Here is a 21,725-nt window from a genome sequence, read left to right on the forward strand (position 1 = left end):
GATGCAAACCAAGTTTGCTCAGGGTGCCCTTTCATGCCCCAGCAGTTTGTTCCTCTGGGGTCCGGGATCGACAGCTCCCGCCTTTCCTGCCCCACGTGAGCTGCAAAACCTGCCACCGCCCCTCATTGGACCCTGGATTGATGGGAGTGCCATGCGGGAGGCCACTGGCACCCGTGAGCACCATCCTCTGCTCTAGACACATTTTCTGACTCGGGTCTCATAAGGACCTAACGAGGGCGGGAGTTTCCTTCATTTTATGATGGGGCAGCACAGACCAGGGGTTACGAGCAAGGACCCTTTGCATCAAGGTTTGCGTTTTCCTGTTTTATTTATTCTTTGCATGTGTCATTCAATGTGGTTCAGAAGGTGCAGTGAACAGCTGCCCTCACAGTCCCCAGTTCCCTGCCCCCGAGGCAGCGGGCAGCAAGTTTCTGACCACAGGTGGTCCACCTGCGTTCAGTGTGCAGTAAGCCTCTGTATTTATTGTGTATTCTCTGTAGCATAAGATCCTCAACTTCCAGATCTCTCGTCCTAGAATTCTGTAGGCCTCTCCTGTTCCCAACTTTCATCACTGTATCGGTCTGTCTCTGTTGAGAGCTGCCTCTGGACTCTGAGTTCTATCCCAGCGGCTTCCTCCCGGCATCTTGCGAGGCAGCATTTAGCATTGAGCGTGGCAGGGGGATGGGGGATGGGGGCCTGAGCGAATGACGGTGTAATGCAGGGATGCACGTGTGTACACGCAGTGGATAACCGAATGAGGGAGGCAGTGGTGAGGACCCGGCGAAGCTGCGAGGGGCCTGCGTTTGCCCTGGAGCCGGGCCTGCTGCTCTGGCTCGTCCCAGGTGATAGGTGCTTTGCCTCCCCAACCCCCAAGGGTGGCTCTCCGTTGGAATCTGACCCTGTCAGGGAGGCTGTGAACAAACTGGGGTACCTTCCCTCTGATCGACTGCCATCCCCGAACTTCAGAATTGCTTCCTGAGCCAAAATGCTAGACATGGGAGGGAAGTGGGTGCAGGACTGGGCAGAAGAAAGGCGGCCCGGAGAGCTGCATGTGCCCCACCCCTTTGCCGAGCACCTCTTAGGTGCCAGGCTGCTGGAGGAGGCCGGACCTACCTGGGAAAGATCAGGGCGTCCCTTTGGGGGCCCATTTTCTGTCTTGATTCTTCTCTCTGCTTTCATTTCCTGCTTTGTATTTTTCTGGCTCAGAGGGGTCCCAGCTGTAGCTACCTCTCCTTCCGGAAGGAGTACAGCATGAGGACTGTACTGGGTTGAATAATGTCCTCCACAATTCATGCCTACCTGGAAACCAGTAGTGTGTGACCTTACTTGGAAATGGGGTCTCTGCAGCTAAAATTAGCTAAGATGAGCCATACTGGATTGGGGTGGGCCCTAAATCCAGTGACTGGTGTCCTTCTAAGAAGGCCGCATGGGGACCCAGAGACACACAGGCAGGAGGGTAGAGGTTGCCGTGACGCGTCTCCAAGCCCTGTCAGGGGCCTCTGCTGTGTGCTGTTTTGCACAGTTGGTGCTGAGGACACGGGGAGGGGGCGGGATACCCTTCTCTGGAGAAGAAAGATCTTGGAATTGCTTCTCCCCTGGTGCTCCCAGGTGGTCCTCACAGCTCGATGGGTCTGGGGCTGCCTCACCTGGACAGGCCGTCCCTGTTTGAGGACAAGACCTTTCTCTTCCTAGCTGTGGCGTCTCTCTTCTACTCTTCTCTCTTAGCTCTTCTTAGACCGGTGCTTCCCAAACATGTGTACGTCGATGCGCACAAAGAAAGTGATAATGTTTGTGTTGCATCATGGGGATGGATAAATGGAGAGGGTACTTGCAGGTAGAGATGATCTGCTCGGTGGGCTCTCCAGATGGTACGCAGACAGTGTTGGTGGTACATTGGTGGGAGCCAAGGTAGCGTTTTGAGTGTAGCCACAGGGATGAGGAGTGTTCTCAGCTTGCCTTTGCCAGAAGGGATCAGTTATTTACCTGTTAAATGCTCAGGTCCGTAGATCCATCCCCTGCCCTTCAGGGCCTGACCCCTGAAAACTGCAACTCCCAGGCTCCTTTGCCAACTGGCTGGGTCTGGCCAGTGGGAGGCGCTGGCTGAGCCTGGCAGGCAGGAGGAGGGGAGAAGGCAGACTCCCCAAACCCTCTCGGTTTCATCTCTGCATCTTTAGCCATGGCTGTCTTCGCGTAGTTCCAGCTCCTGCCGGGCAGCCCCTGCTGCTGCCAGCTGGCTCTGACCCTGGGCTTCATGACACCACCTCCTCCTTTTATCCTTTGAGCCTGTGGGCTCCCTGCTATTGCTAATCTCTGGGTTGCAATGTGGTCCCCTGTTTGGTTTTTTCAGCCATTCCAACATATCACTGGTTTGCCCATCAGACTTCCTCTGTCAAAAATAGTATATGGGCTCCGTTTTCCTGATTGGACTCTGGCTGATATGGTATCCCGGGCACTTACAAAGCATCCTGGCCGCTCCCATGTGGACCTCCAGAGCGCCAGCCGGTAACAGAGGCCATGCATTAGACTGACCTCGCTGTCTGTGTCCCTCGGGCAGTAGCAGGCAGCTGAGCTAGAATGCAGGACCCCGGTCCCGGCCCAGCATCATCTCCCTATGACCAATAACGGGAGGAACAGAGGTTTGGGACGGCTGCTCCCCTTGTCTGTCTAGAAAACAATTCATCCTTTAAGGCCCAAATATCACTACCTCTTGAACTCTGTCCTTTTTTCCCTCTCATTTCCTCCAGGCTGATCACTTGCTTCTTTATTTGTATTCCCTACACAGTTTATATAAATACGCCCTCTAGTACTTTTCCCGTTAGAGCCACCAGCTCCCCCAGTAGTGGACAAGGTCCCTGAGGGCGGGGACATGGCCTCGCTGAGTGCACACGCTGGGCACAGAGCAGGAAGGACCCAGTTTCGCCGACTCCGGTGTTCCTCTAACCCGGCTGCGTGTCCATATCCCCTGGGAAGCTTTCAAAAAATAACAAAAGTCTGGGCGCTACCCTGGACCAGTGAAGGAGGGGCCTAGGCATGGCCTTCCTAAAAGGCCAACTCGGCGACTTCAGAGCCAGGGTTGCGAACCATCGGCTTGACCGACCGCTTCGTCTGATGACTTGTCCCTTGTTCCTGACTCCTGCCATCGAACCCAGCTCCCCTTGCAATCTAATTCAACCTAGCAGATATTTTTGAGTGCCTACTGTGCCAAGCATTGTGTAGACAGACTTGCTACTTGAAGTATGTTCGTTGGACTGGTAGCATCTGTGTCACTTGGGAGCTTGCCAGAAAGGCAGACTTGTAGGCCCCCGCCCAGACCTCCTGAATCGGAGCCTGCGTTTCTACCAGCTTCCCCTGCAAACACGGGCTGAGAGGCAGCGATGTAGGTCCCACGCACATGTTGGAGTGCTTGCTCACTCCCTTCCTGACCCGCTCCGTTTTGCTTCCCTTTGGAAGGGTATCATCTTTCATTCCTTTCTGCAGCCCCTTTGGCACAGCCAACGGGCGTGGAGACCAGGCAGGAGTTCGATGAGACGATGGGTCCCCTGAGTGTTGGAGGGAAGGTGGGGTAAGTGGTCTTTGGGAGATGGAAGCCTTTCTGGGCACGCTGAGTCCCGGTGTTTGGGAGGCCAGCGGGATGGGCTGTTTGGCAGGAATGACGCCCGCTTCTGCCATGGCCGTTTCCTGGGCATGGGCCAGCCATGCTGGATGGAGGGCTGCAGCATATCCGATTGCCAGGGAGCAGGTTGGCATTGATGCAGATGAAGCATCCTTGCTTGCCGCCTGCCTTTGGGGCCCAAACCCAGCTACGAGTTTCTAGAGGCTGGCCTGTCAAGCAGGATTCACCAGGTTACCTGCTGTTCAAGTTCAAATGGATCAAGGTGATCTGTGTCCACAGGGGTCATGACTTTCAAAGGCAACCTGAAGAGAGGCAAGACTCTTTGCATATCTGAGTACACCTCTTCCATCTCCCCTGATCCGGGGCATTGGGCCCGGGTGTGTACTCCGGCTGGAATTAGAGTGAGGCTGATGGCAAGGCCAGGTGGCCAGGAGGGGCGGGGGGCCTGTCTGGGAGGGGGGGTCTTGGCTGGGGCTCTGCCCCTTTGCCCTGTCAGTGGCCTCTGCCGTGTGCTGTTTTGCACAGTCGGTGCTGAGGACATGGGGAGGGGGCAGGATACCTTTCTCTGGAGAAGAAAGCTCTCGCCCCTCCAGCCCCCCCAACTCCCAACATGCTGCTTTGCCCCCCAAACTTCTGTGGTCTGACTAGGCCATGGTGATAACCCAAAACCTGCTGCAGAAGGAGAGCTGTGTATTTATTTCATCTTGAGCTCTCCAGATATGTTTAACAGACACTTTTAAAAGAGTCATGATTTCATTTGAGAAATAATGTAGTAAGGGGTGTGCTTGGGCTGGGGGATGGAAGTCAGAAAGTTGGGGTGAAAGGACAATACCTGTGGGTGGCTCGGTGGTCAGGACTGGCCCAGCCATGAAAAATGGCTCCACTGGCCAGCTCATGTGACGGCCTGCCCATGCAGTGCAGCATCACCCTGCGGACAGGTACTTGGGGAGCCCCACCAGGGAGCTGATGCAGCCTCCCCAGCAATTGCCCACTCTTTTGGGTTCTGCACCCAATTTCCAATGTGTGTGTCACGTTTTCCCCCAACACCAACAAGCAATTCTCAGACACTAGCGGGTCAGGTACCATTCAGCTCAATTCTGACACTATCTATCTGGAGACAGGTTAAGGGCTCGGTCCTAAAAAACTGCCCCTCTGCCCCCCGACTTCAGATGCCAACCACAAGTCCAGGTGCTTCTGACTGACTGGCTGCAGATTGGAGGTCAGCCAGCAGCATGGCTTGGGACAGTCCGAGGGACATCAGCAGGGCACAGGACACAGAGCATTTGCTCCGTAAGGTGTGCAGGGTCCCATGCAGCCCCGTCCTGACTGGCCATTTGCATGTTTGTTTCCTGGGGAGTCAGGTATGCTAGTCTCCTGTCCTTACCGTTGGGTCTGGGACCTTGGCTGTTCTAGCTCTCACCTTTGTGCAGACACCAGGCGAGTGAGACCTGCTCAGCCTCTTGTGGACACAGGTTACCTCCTGTGGCTGGAAGCCGCTCTGCAGACATGAAGGCTCACCTGGGCAGCACCCTCCTCTCCAGGAAAAGCGCTGTACACGGGTCACTGTGAGAAGGTGGGCTGGACCAGTGACAGAGAGGTGGCCCCTGGAGGACTTCTGGGGTGGGCGTGGGTCCGGGGCCCCACTGGCCACACCTGGAAGATGAGCATGAATGAATCTCTTAGCAAAACAGGCACCTTTAGCCCTGTAACTGCCCCGGGCAGCAGTCCGTAAGAGAGCGCTGAGTGCCAATGGCTGTCGGAAACACTGACTCACTCCCCGGGTCCTTTGAGGTTCTGCGTTAGAGAGTGGGGCCTTCTGTCAGCCGCTGCCAACTATGATTTCAGACTCCACAGGCCGGCTGGCTGGGAGAGGAGATGAATGAGTGGGGAGAGAGGCAGGGAGAGGAAGCCGGTGAGGCGGGGAGCTGGCCAGTGGAAGCGAGGTGAGAAGGAACGGAGCAAGGCTGCTGACACACATGGTGGTGGTGAAGAAAGCACCCCCTGCCCCCCGCCCTGGGTGAGATGAATTAGGCGAGGACCTGGAAGTGAAGACCAAGAGAAACGCTCACTCAGCAGGTTCTGGGAAGCTGTAGTCACCTGGGGAAGAGCCATTAGAGGTGTGTGGGAATGCTAGTCTGGACCCCTGACCCTCCTCAAGTGCACATAGATTTGCAGATTTCAGCCCTGGTGTACAGGGGTCCCCCTTATCCACTGGATTTGGTCCAAGACCCCCGGCGGCTGCCTGAAACAGCAGATAGGAGTGAACCCGGCATACACTATGTTTCTTCCTGTACATACATCCTTAAGATAGTTTAATTTATAAATTAGGCACAGTACATGATTAACAATGATAACTAATAATAAAATAGAACAATGATAACAATATACTGTAATAAAAAGTATGCTAATGTCTTTGGAGCCATTATGAAATACGCAAGAGGGGTGCGACCAAAATTAATGGAACGCAGTAGACTTTGTTGTCAGGGAATTGACGGTCTCCCGAGGGAAGCCAGGCAAACGCCGTCTCAACACGGAGGTGACAGGGTCACATACCGACATCAGTGGCCACTGGGAAATAATTTCCGAGTAATTGGAGGGTGAGGTGAGGCTGGATGTGATGACTGTGACTGGGTGGGGGTGGTTTGGTAAAAGCTTGGTGGGGGAGGCAGATGGGGCATATTAGAACACCTGAAGGACATGTTCAGGCCACGAACAGTCACTGGGCACCCAGGCTGTGTTTTAAGAGAAGGAGGAAGAAGAGAGAGGTGGGGAAAGGGGGGGTCTCAGGCTCCACGCAGCCACTGCCTCAGCCACTGCAGCTACAAGCAGGTCGGTCTCCTGGCCTTGCAGGCCCCAGTTCCTGACCTCAGCCCTGCACAACCGAATGACTGCTTGAAAAGAAAATACTTCTTTTTCCCCGGCTCTCAATACTTCAGTTCTTCCCCCCATTCCGACCAATTCTCCAATTCTCTGTGGATACCGAGTGGGTGTCCTACAGTTCAGCCTGATGCTGTCTACCTGGGGTTAGTGTCAGATCCCACAGGTAAGGGTTCAGTCCCACGTGACCGTGCCCTTTCCCCACTTCAAGTGCCAATTCCAAGTTCAGGTTGTCACCTGGGCTTCTGACTGTCCGGCTATAGATTGGAGGTTCCCAGGAACCCCTCCTGGGGTTTGATCATTTGCTAGGACAGCTCACAGAACTCAGGACAATGGTTTACTTACTATTATAGGTTATCAGTTTATTATAAAAGAGTGCAACCAGGAGTGGCCAGATGGAAGGACACATAGGGCAAAGTGTGGGGGAAGGGCTTGGGGCTCCCATGCCCTCTGGTGGGCTGCGGGCATCTCCATGTGTTTACCCGCTTGGAAGGTCTCTGAACTCTTTCAGGTCTTGTGTGGAGGCTTCATTGCATAGGCATAACTGATAAATCATTGGCCACTGGAGAGTAAGTCAGCCTCCAGGCAGATGGGGCTAAAAGTGCCAACTCTTTAACGATATGGTTGGTTTCCCTGGCTACCAGCTCCCATCTGAGGAGCCCCTGAGCCACTCACACTGCTTTTCTTTTTGGAGGGGAAAACAAACATTCTTTGAGCTCTAGCATGTTCCAAACAACATGGCTAGGTCTTTTGCAGACACTGTTTTAATTCGTCTTTATGATGCCTCCACGAAGTTGGCGTTGTGATCCCTGTTTTACAGATGAACAAACTGAGACCATGGGAGCTGACCCAGCTAGTCCTTGTCTCCAAGCCCGTGATTTTCCCCCGACATCACACTGCTTCCAAAAGTCGAGGGAAGAGGCAGGGAGGAGAAGGTCCGATTGAAGCCCAGCAGGCTGGCTTCTCTGTTGATGTGAGCGCACCTCCCTGAAGCAGCTTGGTTTTGTTTTTTTTTTGTTTTTTTTTTATCGTCTGTGACAGAAGGATAAAGGGATCTAGGGACGATGGGCATGCGAGCCACAGAAGCCATTCATACAAGTCCCACTAGCCACCCCCACGTCTTCCTCCGCTTCAGTCCGGATTCGAGCCTCAGGGAAGGATTTCAGTGGTGCAGTGGGTTGGACGCAGGGAAGACAGGAAATGTTGCTTCTGCCCTCTTTACACAGCCCCTTCCCCTCACTTAACAGCTGTCCCTGCAGGCTTAAAAGGCTTCCTGAAAGCAGCTTTGGTTTGGTATGAGAAGCGTTTTTGTTTGCCATTGGGGGAGCGGGGGAAGGGGGGAGGGTCTTGAGCCTGTGAGGGACATGTTCAAAGTCATCGCCAAAAAAGTCGAGCCTCAAACAGGTGAGGACACAAGGGCTGGAAGCTGAAAGGTGTGCTAAGAGGCTGCTGTATCCCCAGATAGGGGCTGTAGAAATAAAAAATTGAGAGCAATTTCTAGAAATATCATGGAGGAGGGAGTGGTCGGACCTGAATCAGAGAGAGAGAGAGAGAGAGAGGTGAAAAGGTCCTTGGGTAGATGTGGTTAATAGCAGATGGTACTTACATTGTCATTGTGTATCTTGCGCCCATGGCAGACATCACTAATCGATCACTAATCTTTTCCTTGCTCAACCCCCGATGCCTTCTAAACACAGCAATCTGTGTTAGCTCTCACCAGCCCGCTGGTATTGCACAGACGCTGGAATCTACTCACTCTGCTGAATGTTTCAAGTCAGGAGGACTCAGCGGAGCTAGTTTGGGAAGCGTTCAGGAGAAAAGAGTGAGCTGTTCCGTCTTAGGAGTCTGGGGAAGCATATTGTGAGAACAAGCGCTACAGGACAGAGGAGAGGTGAGGCGTCCAGGGTAGAGCTGTAGAACTGGGATTAATCTCCAATTAGGCAGTAATTGAAGTCATGTGAATGGAAGGATGCCTTCCAAGAGAGTGAGTATATGGGGAAAAGAACAGAGGGTTTATTGCCGGAGGGAAGGAAACTGCTCATCGTGCTGAAGCAAGGAAAAGTTACCAAGAGCAAAAGCTGCATTTCCTTCACTGCGTGAGGGAGACCATCTTGCGCCCTAAATGGAACCCTTTGGGATCTTAAGGAATTCCGGGGCCGGCTTCCTTACAGACTACAAGGGCTAATGCTGTTAGTGCCTTCCTTTTATGCCTCGGATGTAAGCCAGTGTTCCTTCCAGTGCTCATGTCTTTAAAGCACCCCGTCTCCCTCCCTGCCGCCTCCCACTGCATGCACATCCCTCTTCCCGCCCTGGACCAGCCCACCGCCCCTCCTCCAGCCTGGCTTCTGCTTCTTCCCTGTGGCTTGGTCATATCCCGGTCCCGATCAGAGAGAGCAGCAGTCACCACCGATGTGATCTGGGCTTCCCGATAGTGACCTTGACTAATCACTCTGACACCCTCAGGTTCCAAGAATAATTATTCCTGCAAAGTCAAGGGCTCCCTTCCCTCCCAGTGGCCTGGAGTTGCCCACCAACAGTGACAATGCCCCGAGCCTTGGAGCGACTTTTCTGCATTTGCTCTGAGGCAGAGTTGCAGCGAGGAAATCCACCCTTTTAATAGGGGAAAATATTGCCCTTGTAAGTCTGTATGCAGCGCACTTGAGCTTAATGCTCACTTACCAATTCTCTGTAACTTCCATATTGAGTGAATTAAGTCCTCCAGGCGGGTAGTTATTAAAGAAGTGATAAGTGCTTTATAATTCAGTAAAGGGTGGCCTGGCCATTTCATATTTTCCTAAGGAAATTGGCCACCCGAAGGGCAGCACTCTCAGGACCCCTGGGGCCAGCTGATCTTAGGCACAGAGCTTGCACTATTGGATTACTTTTGAGCCAGCTGCTCTGGCCTGGACCAGACTCCCTTTTCTTGCTCAAGCTTTCTCCTCCAAGGCCCATTGGGGAGAAAGGGTCAAAGTCAATGTGTGTCTCCCTGCCGCTGACTTGTTTCTGCTCGTCATCAGAGACCTTCTCTTTCTCTCCTGGTTGGAAAGCTGAGATGCCTAGTAGGGACTGGAGGTTTTATGACCCACGTGGTTCTTCCCCCGTCACCCCAACTCCACAAACGCAGCTCGCTTTTCGTTACTTAAGTCTCTTCAAATGGTGGGAAGAAATGCCGGTCCCATTAAGACCTCGGGAACCACAGCCTTTGCATGACGTGCCACAAGGTCCCAGGGTTCCGAGGAAGACGGCCATGTATTCATTTGTAGCAGGAACTGGGCTGCATATTGTGGATAACTAGTGAACAAGATAGGTTGCCCACCCTCACGGAGCTCGCGTTCCATTACGGAGACTCAATAAACAAGGAAACATGTATGAAAGGTAATGATAGATTTTGGCAAGTGATACAAAGGACGTATCCAGAGCAGCTCTTCTCAAACTTGGCACTGTTGCCCTTGGGGACCGATCATTGCCATGAGGGGCTGTCCTGTGCACTGTAGCATACTTAGTAACATCTCTGGCCTCCGCCCACTCGGTGCCCGTAACACCGCCCCAGTCATGGCCGCCAGAAATGTCTCCAGACATTGCCAAATGTTCTCTGGGGGCCACAGGCCGGCCCTGGGTTGAGAACTGTTGATCTAGAGGATGGTTATAGAGAATGACTTTGACTCAGTTGGTCAGGGACGTCCTCTCTGAGGAAAGCAAGGGCTGGTGTTGGACTCTGAGATATTGGGGAAAGGCCTGGAGCTCGGGGAGAGGTCCAACTAGAGGTCCGCATTTGGGTGTCGTCAGCACGTGGATGGTGTTCAGAGCCAGCCGGTGGGTGAGATCCCCATGGCGTGGCAGGGGGTTTAGAATGGGGAGACCCTAACATTTAGGGATCAGACAAAGAATATGGAACCAGCAACGGAGACTAAGAAGGAATATCCAGGGGAGTAGAAAGAAACCTGGGAAAGAGTAGCGTTAAGGACTCCACAGAGAAGAGAATGTTTCAAGAAAGAGAGAGTGGTCAACTAGAGAAGACTCTGCTGAGAGACTGGGTGACACGGTGACAGAGAAGAGGCTGTTGGGTTCAGCAGTGTGGGAATCACTGGTGACATTGACAGTGTGGTTTCAGTCGAGTGGAGGGACGAAGACGAATTGGGAGGGAGATTCAAAGGGCGCTGAAGAAGGATGGCCTGCGGGCGTAGAGAGTTCTTGTGGAAACATTTGCCATAAACAGGTGTCGCGACATGAGTTGGTAGCTGGAGGGGAACATGGAGTCAAGGAGATTTCGTTGAAAACGGGCTGTCCCAGGATGTGCGTGGATGCTGATGGAGGGATCTAGTAGAGAGACAGTGAGGGTGGAGAGAAAAGGGAGAAAGTGTGAATGAGTCCTCGAGCTGAGAGGGGTTGAGGGCGGGGGGAGGTTCATGTGGGATGTGGATGGAGTGCGAAACACCTATGTTCTGCTGTTGGTCACTTTGGCAGTTCACTTACTCAGATGTCACTGAGCATGGCACTGGTCGCCCAAACTCCTGGTGAAGGCCATAGGCATTCGGGGAAGGGGAAGATGAAAAAGATGTGCCAAGGTGCCAAAAGCACGCCCGTCGCACCCCTTCCCATGTTTGGTGAGAGGGGACCCACTCCTGACACAGGGTGAGCAGCAGGCCTGAGATGTGGCCCATGGGCCACCCGAGCCCTCTGGTCACCCTGTGGCCGGGCTCTGCAGTGATTCCTGGGGCTGCCTGTCCTTGCTTAGAATGTTGAATGATGTGCCCAGGGCCACATCCCTGTTCAGAGATCGAGGTGCCTGTGGGGTCCGACCAGGGCTCTGGGCTGCTGAGGGGGACCAGGGCGAGGACCGTGCAGGTACCGACCATGTTGTGTACTTCTCCTGGGGTAACTGCCCTTATGGGAGGTAAGTGGTGAGACAGATAAGATCCTTCTTCCCATGCATCATAGCCCTAGTGTGGAGACACTGACGACAAACACATAATCAAATAAGACAATTACAGATGGTTATTAAGGGCTGTGAAGGGCATAAACAGGGGCCGTGCCAGAGCGCAGCTGGAGGGGAAGGGGAGGGGTGTGCGCGCGTGGGGGTCAGAGCAGGTGTCTCTGAGAAGGTGACCTTTGAGCGGAGACCTGAGGGATTAAAAGGTGCTGGGAAGACTGTTTCACGGAAGTTCCGGTTGGGAGCAAGACTGGCATGTTTAAAGGCTAGAAGGCAGGCCAGTGTGGTGCCAGGGGAAGGTGCTAGGAGAAGGGGCCTTGGAAGCAGCCGGCGCCAGCTCCTGAAGGACCTCGTGGGCCATGGATTTTATTGTAAGAGCCAAGGGAAGTGGCTGGAGAGTTTTAAATAGGGCTCTGGCATAGAGACGTGAAGGAGAGTGAAAGCGGTGAGGCCAGTAGGATGGCAGTGGTGGTGTGCAGCTGAGAGGCGGTGGCCACCTGCTGTGCCGATGTGTGTGCATGCTGCGGTCACCCACCTGAGCCCGCCCGCCCCGGTGACAGCAGTGCAAATGGAGAGGAACGGATAGACTAGCGAGGGGCAGGCCAGTCTGGCCACAGGCTGGGGGCCGAGCAGAACAGCCCAGACTCCCAGTGTGGACTGGCCGAGTCCCAGGTGAATGCGCGTTCCTGGGAGTGAGGCCTTTTGCCAGTGGGAGCGCTGGGGGGGTGCGCCCTTGATCTTTTCTCTGTTGGGAAACGCAGCATCTCAGCACCTAGAGAGCACAGGTGTGGGGACCAGCGTTCCCTGTTCCTGGCGTGAGCTGTGGAATTGATCAGGAAGCCGACACACATGCTGTCGTCTCCCATCTGTTCACTGCACGATCAGAATGTTCCTTTCTGCGGTCCCGAGGGCGTCAGATGCGGGGCGGGTTCACCATGGGCCTTGGCGTGCAGCTGCTCCTAGAGTTTGTGTGCTAACGTGCTGGCATGCTGGGGTTGCCAGCCCCAGAGGGCTCCCCAGGCTCTCAGGTGCAGCTCCCCAGCTGTCAAGGGAGGGAGAGCCGGGTGACTTGGCTGGTGTGACCCGAGGCGGCTCCCCCCAAACCCCCCTTGGTGCCTGAGCTCCATGGGGCTGTTGCTCCAGACAGTTTGTTTATAATGCTAAACATATCAGATAATTGAAAGCTAATGCTTCTGTCTGGATCACTAGACATAATATGCCTGGATAACAAATCAATTTCCTCATTGCCCTACAAGACTTCGAAGTCAAGTGCACAGCGTATTCTGCGCGCGCGCGTGTGTGAGTGGGCGTGCGTGCTCACGGATGTGTATGCTCCAACGCTGACTTGTTAGAAATGGGATTCCAGGCTGCTTTCCCCAGGTACCCAGCTCCATACTTCAGCTCCGGTTTCCATCTCAGAGCAGGAGCCAGGTGAGAAGAGGATGGGAGCCTCGGGTCTGATGGGGGACAGTCTGGAGAGAAGGGACATCTGTATACAGCCTTGTTATCTGAAGCTCTTGTGTGCTGTGTTGGAAAGCTGGCATGCACACATACAAAACATGTGAGAAGTGCCAGTTTCAACTGCCTCCCTCCAGGATGCACCTCCAAGGATGAACATGTGGGACATCATGTTAGTGGCGCCCCAGGGAAACGTGACTTGTGACTGGACCTCCAAGAACACTTCAAGTATCTGGCAACCTCAATTAACCAGAAAGGGGGGGGTGCCAAACGGATATCGGGGGGGCAAATCCGTACTTACCTACAGGTGTGTGCGTGCATGTGTGTGAATGTTTTCACATTCTCTTAGATCCTTATTCAGACTCTTTTGACTCCTACTTAACACGGAATTCCAACAATGGTAATGGAGCCGGCTGTGTACTGCCTGGTGCTGTGCATCTGCACTGAACCAGGACGTAGGCGTCGCCTCAGCAAATCCTCACAACGACTGGATTTCCTAGGAGCAAACCAGGGATTGGCCAGGGGCATCCAGCTTCTGGGTGCCAGGGATGGGCATCCTTCTCAGTCAGCCTGGCCCCAGGGGCCTGCTCTCAACATCTGTGCCCTTTGGGGCTGCACAGCAAACTAGTCAGCACATTGGAAAGGAGGAGAGGCCCTGGTGCCAGGTGTTCAAGGGGGTGATGGCCCACACAGCCCGAGAGCAAAAAAAGCCAGAACCCGCTAAAAATTGTGGGTTGCAGTAACCATTGGAATTCAGAAATCGTGTCCGAGTTGGGGCATTTTGGCACAAATTCAGCCTATATGAGGAGCCTTGGAGGGCATCAGTGTGTTACGGCTCAGGGGACTAGTTAGCTTGGTCGTGGTGATCCAGGAGCACCAAGAAGATATAAGTCACGTTCCGTCTCTGCTTACAAAGGCAAGGAGGTGCGGAATGCATGTGAGGGGAAGAGAAAGAAACACCCAGCAAGGAAGCTGAGCATGCAGAGGTTTTGCATTTAAATTTAGTTGTCTGGAAAATTTGGTTATGAAGAAGCTCATTAATTGCGGTGGGAAATATCAGCGATCTGACAGCAAGGGAGGAGAGAGGAAAGACTGGACAAAGGAGGCAATACTCGGCCCGCCGGGTCCACAGGAAAGAAGGGAGCTCCTTTGTCCCACCGACCGATCCCTTGTCTTGCTGAGTATCCAGGTGACAAGGAAAGTTCCGTCAGGTGTGGGGGACGTTGCCCCTTCAATGGGCCTTCCCAAGAACCTTAGTCCCCTGGTGATGGATGGGCATGGACATTTCAGTGCTCTCGAGTTTTCTGTGTGGAGGACTTACATATTGGCATTATAAACAACTCTTAAACATATCCACATGACGTGTTTTTAATTTAAATACGGGCCACACAGCCTGCCCCATCTAATTTTTATATGCTTGGAGATTGCCAGTTCATTTCCATATTGGCTCAAGCCACACGGAAGGAGGAAGAAAGCGACGGTACAAAAGCACAATCGCATTTACTCCAGCACAAAGGAATTGTATAGTTTCTAAGGCTGTATTAATCAATACTTGGCTGTGCCTGACTCATCCCCCCACATGGGTGTAAAGCACCTATCTGTGCTCTGGGCTTTTCTCTCCAGAGCTGGGTGCGGTCCTTGTGACTTACGGGGCGTGGCTTCCCTCCTGAGCGCTTTTCCGCACCTCCGGAGAGGCTGTGCGCCTGAGTGGTCTCCTGGGGGGCAGGCTCTTTGACCACGGAGGCCCACCTGGGCACCGTGGAGGTTTCTGGGACCTGCATCCCTAAGCCCGGCTCTGGCTCTGGCCTGGACGCCCAACCTCATCATGGCTTAGGCCTCACTTCCTCCCTCTCCCGGGAAAAGTGTCGCACGTTAGCTCTTGTCAAAGAGTCGCGGTTCTGTGGTGTCAAAGAAGGGCAGTGGCGAGAGGGCAGTGGCAGGGCACTGAGCTGACGGTCTGGATGGAGCATTTCACATTTCTGTGCATCAAGAAGCCTTAGAAATGCTGAAGAGGAATCCGCCGTGGGGGAAAAGGCTCTTGGTCGGCGGATTCCAGCTAGAGCCCGGTGAGAAGAGACCATGATTGCGTCTGGAATGTGTCACCCGGATTGGGCCATGGTCCAGTGGGCCAGAGAGCCCCTCTGTTCCCTCGAGTAAATGCCCATGACTCGCGAGGGTCCGGCAGCCATGGCCTCTGATTACTTTCCTCTCACCTGGACCCAGTGACCTAGAGGCAAGCGTTTCGGTTTTCACCTGGGGCCTCTTAGCGTTTGCCGCAAAGCAGTCCTTTGGAAAATCGATGCTGTCTTTAGCCACGGAACTTTTCCTTCAATGGCAGTCTTAGGCAGAAGCCTATGTCATAAAGCAGGGTGTCCGAACCTCGGTACTGTGGACACGAGGCTTGATATGTCTTTGTTGTGGGGCCTGTATTGTGCATCTTTGAGATGTTTAGGCGCATCCCTGGCCTCAACCCACTAGCTGCCACTATCCCTTCCTTGCCCCTCCCAGTCGTGGCCGCCAAAAATGTCTCCAGACATTGGCTGGGAGCGGAAAATGGCCTCTCCTTGAGAATCAGTGTATTAACTGAGAATAAAGTGGAGGTAATTTACTTCAAGTAGGGACGGGAGCCTGGAGCCCACCTCTGACACTTGCCCGCCTCATCACACGCAGTCCGAGCACAAAGCTGCAGGTCTCTGTGCCTGAGTGGACACATAGACTTAGTCCCACTGACCGTTCCTGGCATCGGACGGGGGTGTCCCCGAGAGGCCCCTGCTGTGTGGACTGGTGCAGGCTGTGGTCCTGACAGGGTGACCAGTGACTGCCTTGCACAGGGTTCAGGCGCCTCACCTTCCTTTAAACATGATCGTTGTTCACTGTGTTTCACGTGACAAAATAAAAGCCCGATGAAGACAACCTGGGCACCCCAGGAAAGCACACGAAAGGAGAAGTCACACTTGTAATCGCACTAGGCCCAGGTACCCAGTCTACACGGACAAAAGCAAGCCACACCTGCTCTCACACCTCGCCTTACTTATCATATTTTTAGAGACTGTCTCTTCTACTTAACTCCTGGGCATCCCTAATAGCATGACGCAGACAGCAGAGGTGCCATTACTGACCCTCCCGGGACTGGTACCAAGTGGTGAGTCACAGGAGGTCTTGACAGACGCCCTGTCCATGTCCTCGCAGATGCCAGGCCCCGCAGTGCCCTGGGAGCCCGCTCCGAGCAGCCATCTCTGCACCCCCTGAACCTGCTTGTAGCTTCTCCTCAAACAGCTTCCCCGGGGGTCAGGGATGACAGGTGTACTAGCCCTCCTGCCACGTGGACTCTTTCTCGGTGACTGCTGAGAAATGACAACTTCCAGTAGAGCCCTGATGCCATTTTTAGCTTGAAAACTGAGAAAGGATTGCTTAGCTTCTGCGAGGCTCAGGGTTAAAAATAGTGGTCACGGCGAGCGCTTCCTGACGACCGACTGTAGCACCGTCTTTCCGTTTTCGTGTCATCCTTATGCTGGAAGTCTTCTGTTATTCCCATTTGACAGGTGAGGACACCAAGGCACAGACAGGTGAACTGACCTGCACAGGATACATAGATAGAGGCAGCGGTGGGACCCATGTGTCCCAGGCAGGGGTCAGCAACCTTTTTCTATAAAAGGCCAGAAAGTCGGTGTTTCAGGCCTGTCTGCAGCGCCATCTTTGCAACGTAGCCATAGGCAATAGTAAATGAACGGATATGAACACCGGAATCGGAATCTCATATACTTTTCACATGTCATGACATACGATTCTATTATACTTTTGATGTTTGAAAAATAGGTAAAAACTATTTTTAGCTCCTGGGCTGACAAAAGCAGGCTGCAGGCTGGATTTGGCCCGCGGGCCAGAGTTTGCCAGTTCTAGAGCTCTGACTCCTAGCCACACCATTGCACTGTGGCTATAAAAGTCCCATTCCTCAATATAGGAAAACTCAGACCCATAGAGGCGGCAGGGACCACACTCTGTTGACCAGAGAGCCCTTGGCACCAAAGCACCCATGTGCTGCCCTTTAATGCCTCAGTGTGTGCCCGCGTTGGGGGACAGTCAGTCTGTGGGCATTAGGACGTGAGGGCTGAGGAGAAAGTGTGCGAATGCAATAAGGATTGACAACTCAACCATGATCGAAACACATTTATGGAATCCCCATGGGGGCTAAGGAAGATGATTTCATTTCTTTAACCAGCTTGATGGACAGCTGCTTGTGGGGCGTGGTCCTTGTCTGAAGCTGGGGTCCCGGGAATGAACATGCAATCTCCTTTGTAGTTTATATGAACTGATGGCCCAGTGAATTCCCTGGTGGAGGCGAGGGGAGGGAGAGGGGGACACAGGACTGGCACAGGTCGTTCTTCTCCTTCTGGTCCTCTTCATCTGAAATGGAGCCAGGGGCCTGCCCTAGTGGGACCAGGTCAGGTAAACTGCCTGAGACCGTGTGGCTTCCAAGAGAAGACTTTGGCCTTGGAATTTAATACCGAGCTGGCCACCTGGTCCATGTCCCCAGCAGATGCCAGTGTGTCTGGCTGCTCTGCAGGGGCCCCGAGAGAATGTGATACTAAATGGCTCTCTGCACACCTTGTCACCGTGCTGCTCTGAAATGCTTCCAGAGGCCCTGGCCACTGGCGCCCCGAGGCCTTCCTGGCTCTGGGTCCACTTGGTGGCAGATGGCAGAGCCATGGGTGTGGTGGGGCCAGGGAGGAGACGTCGGGGGGAAGGCGGCTGCCCCTTTTCTGTCCTAAGCGTGCCTCGGGTAGCTGTGTCCCAGGGTGAGCTGTCTCCTCCCTGCACCTCTTGCTAAGAGGGTGCTTAGATCTCAGGGACACTGATGGGAGAGTGAGATCGCCGGGGGTGGGTGGACAGCAGAAGCCCTTCTCCTGAGGCCTGTTGGAGCTCCTTGGCTTAGAGGCGTATGAACGGCAACCTTATGCAGCTCTAGAGCTGGAAAGAGCCGTGGTAATCAGTAGTCTGGTGTTTCTTAGCCTGGGGACCCCAGGAGCAGCAGTGGAGGATGTTTGTCCCTGGCGTTTTGTGTGTGTGTGTGTGTGCGCACGCGCGTGTGTGCGTCTGCGTGTGTATGGGGGTGCCAAAAAAATGTATACACATGACTCATATTCATCTTTTGTTATCAGTATATATTGAGTGTTACAAATTTTAATATAGTTTTTTCTCTTCTTAAAATGTGTGTACATTGTTTCGGCACCGTCTGTGTGTGTGTGTGTATATATATATATATATATATANTGTGTGTGTGTGTGTGTGTGTGTGTGTGTGTGTGTGTGTGCGCGCGCGTGTGCGTCTGCGTGTGTGTGTGGGTGCCAAAAAAATGTATACACATGACTCGTATTCATCTTTTGTTATCAGTATATATTGAGTGTTACAAATTTTAATACAGTTTTTTCTCTTCTTAAAATGTGTGTACATTGTTTCGGCACCGTCTGTGTGTGTGTGTGTGTGTGTGTGTGTGTGTGTGTGTGTGTGTGTGTGTGTATATATATATATATATATAAAACAAACTTACAGAAATCAAACCCATGCTCGTGACGAACCCTCCCTTGCTTACAACACGTTCGAGTTCCTTTGCTTTGGGTTGGACTTCATCTACTGGGTGAGTCAGTGCTGGTTTATGTAGGTTGATAAAAAGCTCTGGTTAATGCTGATTTGTATCTTGGATTAATAGGCCCGAGAAGATGAATCCGTTATTACTTAATAAATGTAGCGTGCTTGCTTGATACGAACCTCCTTAAACACGAGGTCTCGTGGGAGAAAGTTCTAAAAGGAGATCTCGGTGGTGAGAAGGGAGAAACTGCTGACTTAGTGCGATCCTCTCTCTTTACAAGTGAAGACACAGGAGGCCCAACCAGGTCAGCGCTGTTGCTTGAAGCCACGGGATACTTAAGTCACAGAGATGGAGCCAGAATTGACTGCTTGAGTCTCACCCCTTTTCCGTGACACCCTGCTGCCTCCCCGGTCCCTCCGTTGTCCCTTCCCGGTGGAGTCGGTTCTGCCAAGTTAAGCCATGGTGTTCTTGAACTCTAGAGGGATTGGGCTGTGGTCATCCTGATGGGGTGTCAGCGTCTGGACCTTGAGGCATCCTGAGGCGGGTGTGTGTTCCTTCTGGGCTTGTCCACCCAAAGCCATGCCTACCGCAAGCCACCCCCGCCTTCTTTTTTACCACGTCGCTTATATTGTCTTTACGGGCAGGAACTGCCCTTAGGAAATCCTACAAAGGAAACCGAAGGAGAGGGGACAGAAGGGAGCTAAGTCACAAAGACCAACAGGGCGATTGAGTTTTGAGTATTTAAAGAGTAGAGTCTGTCTGGAGCTGAGGGGGCGCGTTAAATACTGTCCACGGGCCAGGCGCTTTGGGTCTCACAATGGTCACGTCAGGCTGGCAGTGTGCGTGGGACTACTCAGAGGAAGGGACCAAGGCTCAGAGATTTTCGGTGACCGGGCGGAAGGCCTGGCTCGCGCGTGGCTGATCCGGGATGCAAACCCAGGTCTCTGGCTCAAAGGCCAGTGCCTTCCCCGTGACCCCCTCAGCTGACCTGAGCCCTGTGTTTCTCCCTCTCCCTCCCCCCGCAGACACATAGAGAACTGGCGCGGCCTGCACACGCTCAACGCCGTGGACATGGAACTCTACACCGGCCTCCAGAAGCTGTGAGTGCCTGAGGCTTGGGAGAGGCCTCCAGGGTGGGGGTGGGGGGGTCCGCCTGTCCCTTCTGGGGCAAGGCTGCTGTCTGCACTTCCCTGCAGTGGGTCCCCCGTCAGTAGAGTTGGCACCGCCCACTTAGGAAATGTCTAGGGCCTTCAAAGCCCCTCACTCTCCCACATTCACCTCAGCCTAGACCGCATGAAGTCTCACTCTGTGGTTCAAGTTTCAAGGCAGGACCCAAACCCAGGTCTCCCAGGCTAGCGTTCCCGCCTCAGCCCTCTGCTTGACTCCTGGTCCCCATAGAGCATGAAGTGTCCCTGCCGCCTCCTCCTCTGGGCTTCAGTGCTAGTGACTGTGGGGACTTGGGGGGAGGTGGGGGGAAGAGGCACAGACGGGGCCTGTAGCCCTTGGGGCAGATTCCTGAGCAGGTGCCTGTTCTTCTGCACTTGCCAGGCTGGGTAGAGGACAGCGGCCAGCACTGCCCACGCACATCCCAAACCGTCCCCGGGTCCCAGTGGGTATGAGCCCAGATGCCCCCCACTTGGCACCCCCAGCAGGACCACCTTGTGAGACTGATGATGAGACATGCGCTCAGCTCGCCGAGGCGGCTGCAGGTCCAGTCTTGGCCTGACCTCCTGTCAGCCTCAGCCCAGAGCAGATGCGCCTCTGCCCCGCAAGCTCTGCTGATCCTCCTCTTGTCTCTCCAGGACCATCAAGAACTCAGGACTTCGGAGCATCCAGCCTAGAGCCTTTGCCAAGAACCCCCACTTGCGCTACATGTGAGTAGAGCTGGGTCCTGGGCCTCGGGGGGCTGGGAGGCAGGGGGCCTGGGATCAAGACCTGGATTTGCCACCGTGGGCCCCAGGGCAAGTCCCTGACCTTCTCTGGGCCTCAGATTTTGCCTTAAAATGAGGGTTGGGGATTTGGTGATCTGTTTCCTGCCGGAGGGAAAAGCCTAGTACCAGGGTTTAGAAGGACGGGGTCCTGACCCCCAAGTTTGTTCACTTTTCATGATGAAATGTGCAGTTTTATGGGAATGTAAATGATAAGAAATTCCATTCCTGCAGGCTGTGAGTACTACCCTTCTGAGACCCTTTGTGGGACCATAGCGTGTGTGTGTTGGGGGGGGTGTGGGTGGGCGTGGGGGTGGGGTCGCAAGAAGAGGGAGAGCGGGGCCAGACTAGACGTTACACCTAAGTAGGTTTTGGACGTAATGCAGAAGAGCCCAGACACGTGGAGACGCCTGTCTATGAGGTCACACCGCTTGGTTTGGGACGAGCTGCAGGTCACATGGCTGGGGGTGGGGTGGCTGTCTGTGCCCCCCTCCCCCACCTCTTCCCTTCGCCGACCTGCCTTGCCCGATGGTGGAGGGGCCTCCTCAGCGTTGGCTCCGGCAGACCTGTGGGGAAACTCCCATGAGCTTGGTGCTTCCTCTCCAGGCCTAGTTCCGGGCTGAAGACTGGGATTCGATGGGAGGACCCCATTTCCAGGGAGGAGGTGGGCTTGAAAGGAAGCTTAGGGTGGCCGATCGGGGGAATCACCAGCCTACGGCGCCCACGGGATGCCTGCTGCCAGGATAGTGGCCCCCGTGACACCCACTGAGACTACTCCCTGAGAGCAGAGCTCCCACGGGAACCAGGGCGGTGGAGCTGCTGTGTGAGGGGAGCAGTGGCGCCACGATGTGCGCACAGGTCTTTGCTTCAGCCACCTGAGAGCTGTAGGCAGAGGCACTGGGCATTTGATAACAGGGGGGCAGCCGGACAGGCGGGAACCTCAGGAGGAGGCAGAGCATCGCAAGGGAAGCTCTTGGGAAGTGGCGGGAGGGGAGGTAGAGAAAGAGAAGAGATCACGGAGAACCGTGGTGGGGACAGGGGTCCCGGCCTCTGTGTTTTCCCAAGCACAGAGTGAGTGCTCGGTAAGTATTTTTGTTAGCAGTTACGACCACCCCTGCTTCGGGCCGAACCTTCTTTCCTCCGCCTGGAAACAGCACAGAGCATGGCGGTTGCTCAGGGCCCGATGCGTTAGCGGCGGGGGGGCCGAGACCTCCCTCTCGGCGGCCTCTGTGCTGTCGGCCCCTTGTCCTCGTCCGGCCTCTGTGGGGCAGCTCTCCAGATGCGTGTCCTTGGCAGCTGGCGGCATGGCCAGGGCCAGAGGAGGACCTTTGA

At 54.2% G+C, this 21,725-nt stretch overlaps 1 protein-coding gene across 2 annotated transcripts in view; it reads left to right on the forward strand.

The window, feature by feature from the left end:
• Nucleotides 1-21,725, forward strand: part of NTRK3 (neurotrophic receptor tyrosine kinase 3) — a 276,304-nt gene that overhangs the window by 38,494 nt on the left and 216,085 nt on the right. For both annotated transcript variants that reach the window (XM_019665218.1, XM_019665219.1), the window contains exons 2-3: nt 19,491-19,565; nt 20,268-20,339. In XM_019665218.1, coding sequence (XP_019520763.1) covers nt 19,491-19,565; nt 20,268-20,339 — 147 coding nt within the window. The remainder of the gene's footprint in view (nt 1-19,490; nt 19,566-20,267; nt 20,340-21,725) is intronic.

This window comes from Hipposideros armiger, unplaced genomic scaffold (genome assembly GCF_001890085.2).
Source record: "Hipposideros armiger isolate ML-2016 unplaced genomic scaffold, ASM189008v1 scaffold_436, whole genome shotgun sequence".
Lineage (NCBI taxonomy): Eukaryota > Metazoa > Chordata > Mammalia > Chiroptera > Hipposideridae > Hipposideros > Hipposideros armiger.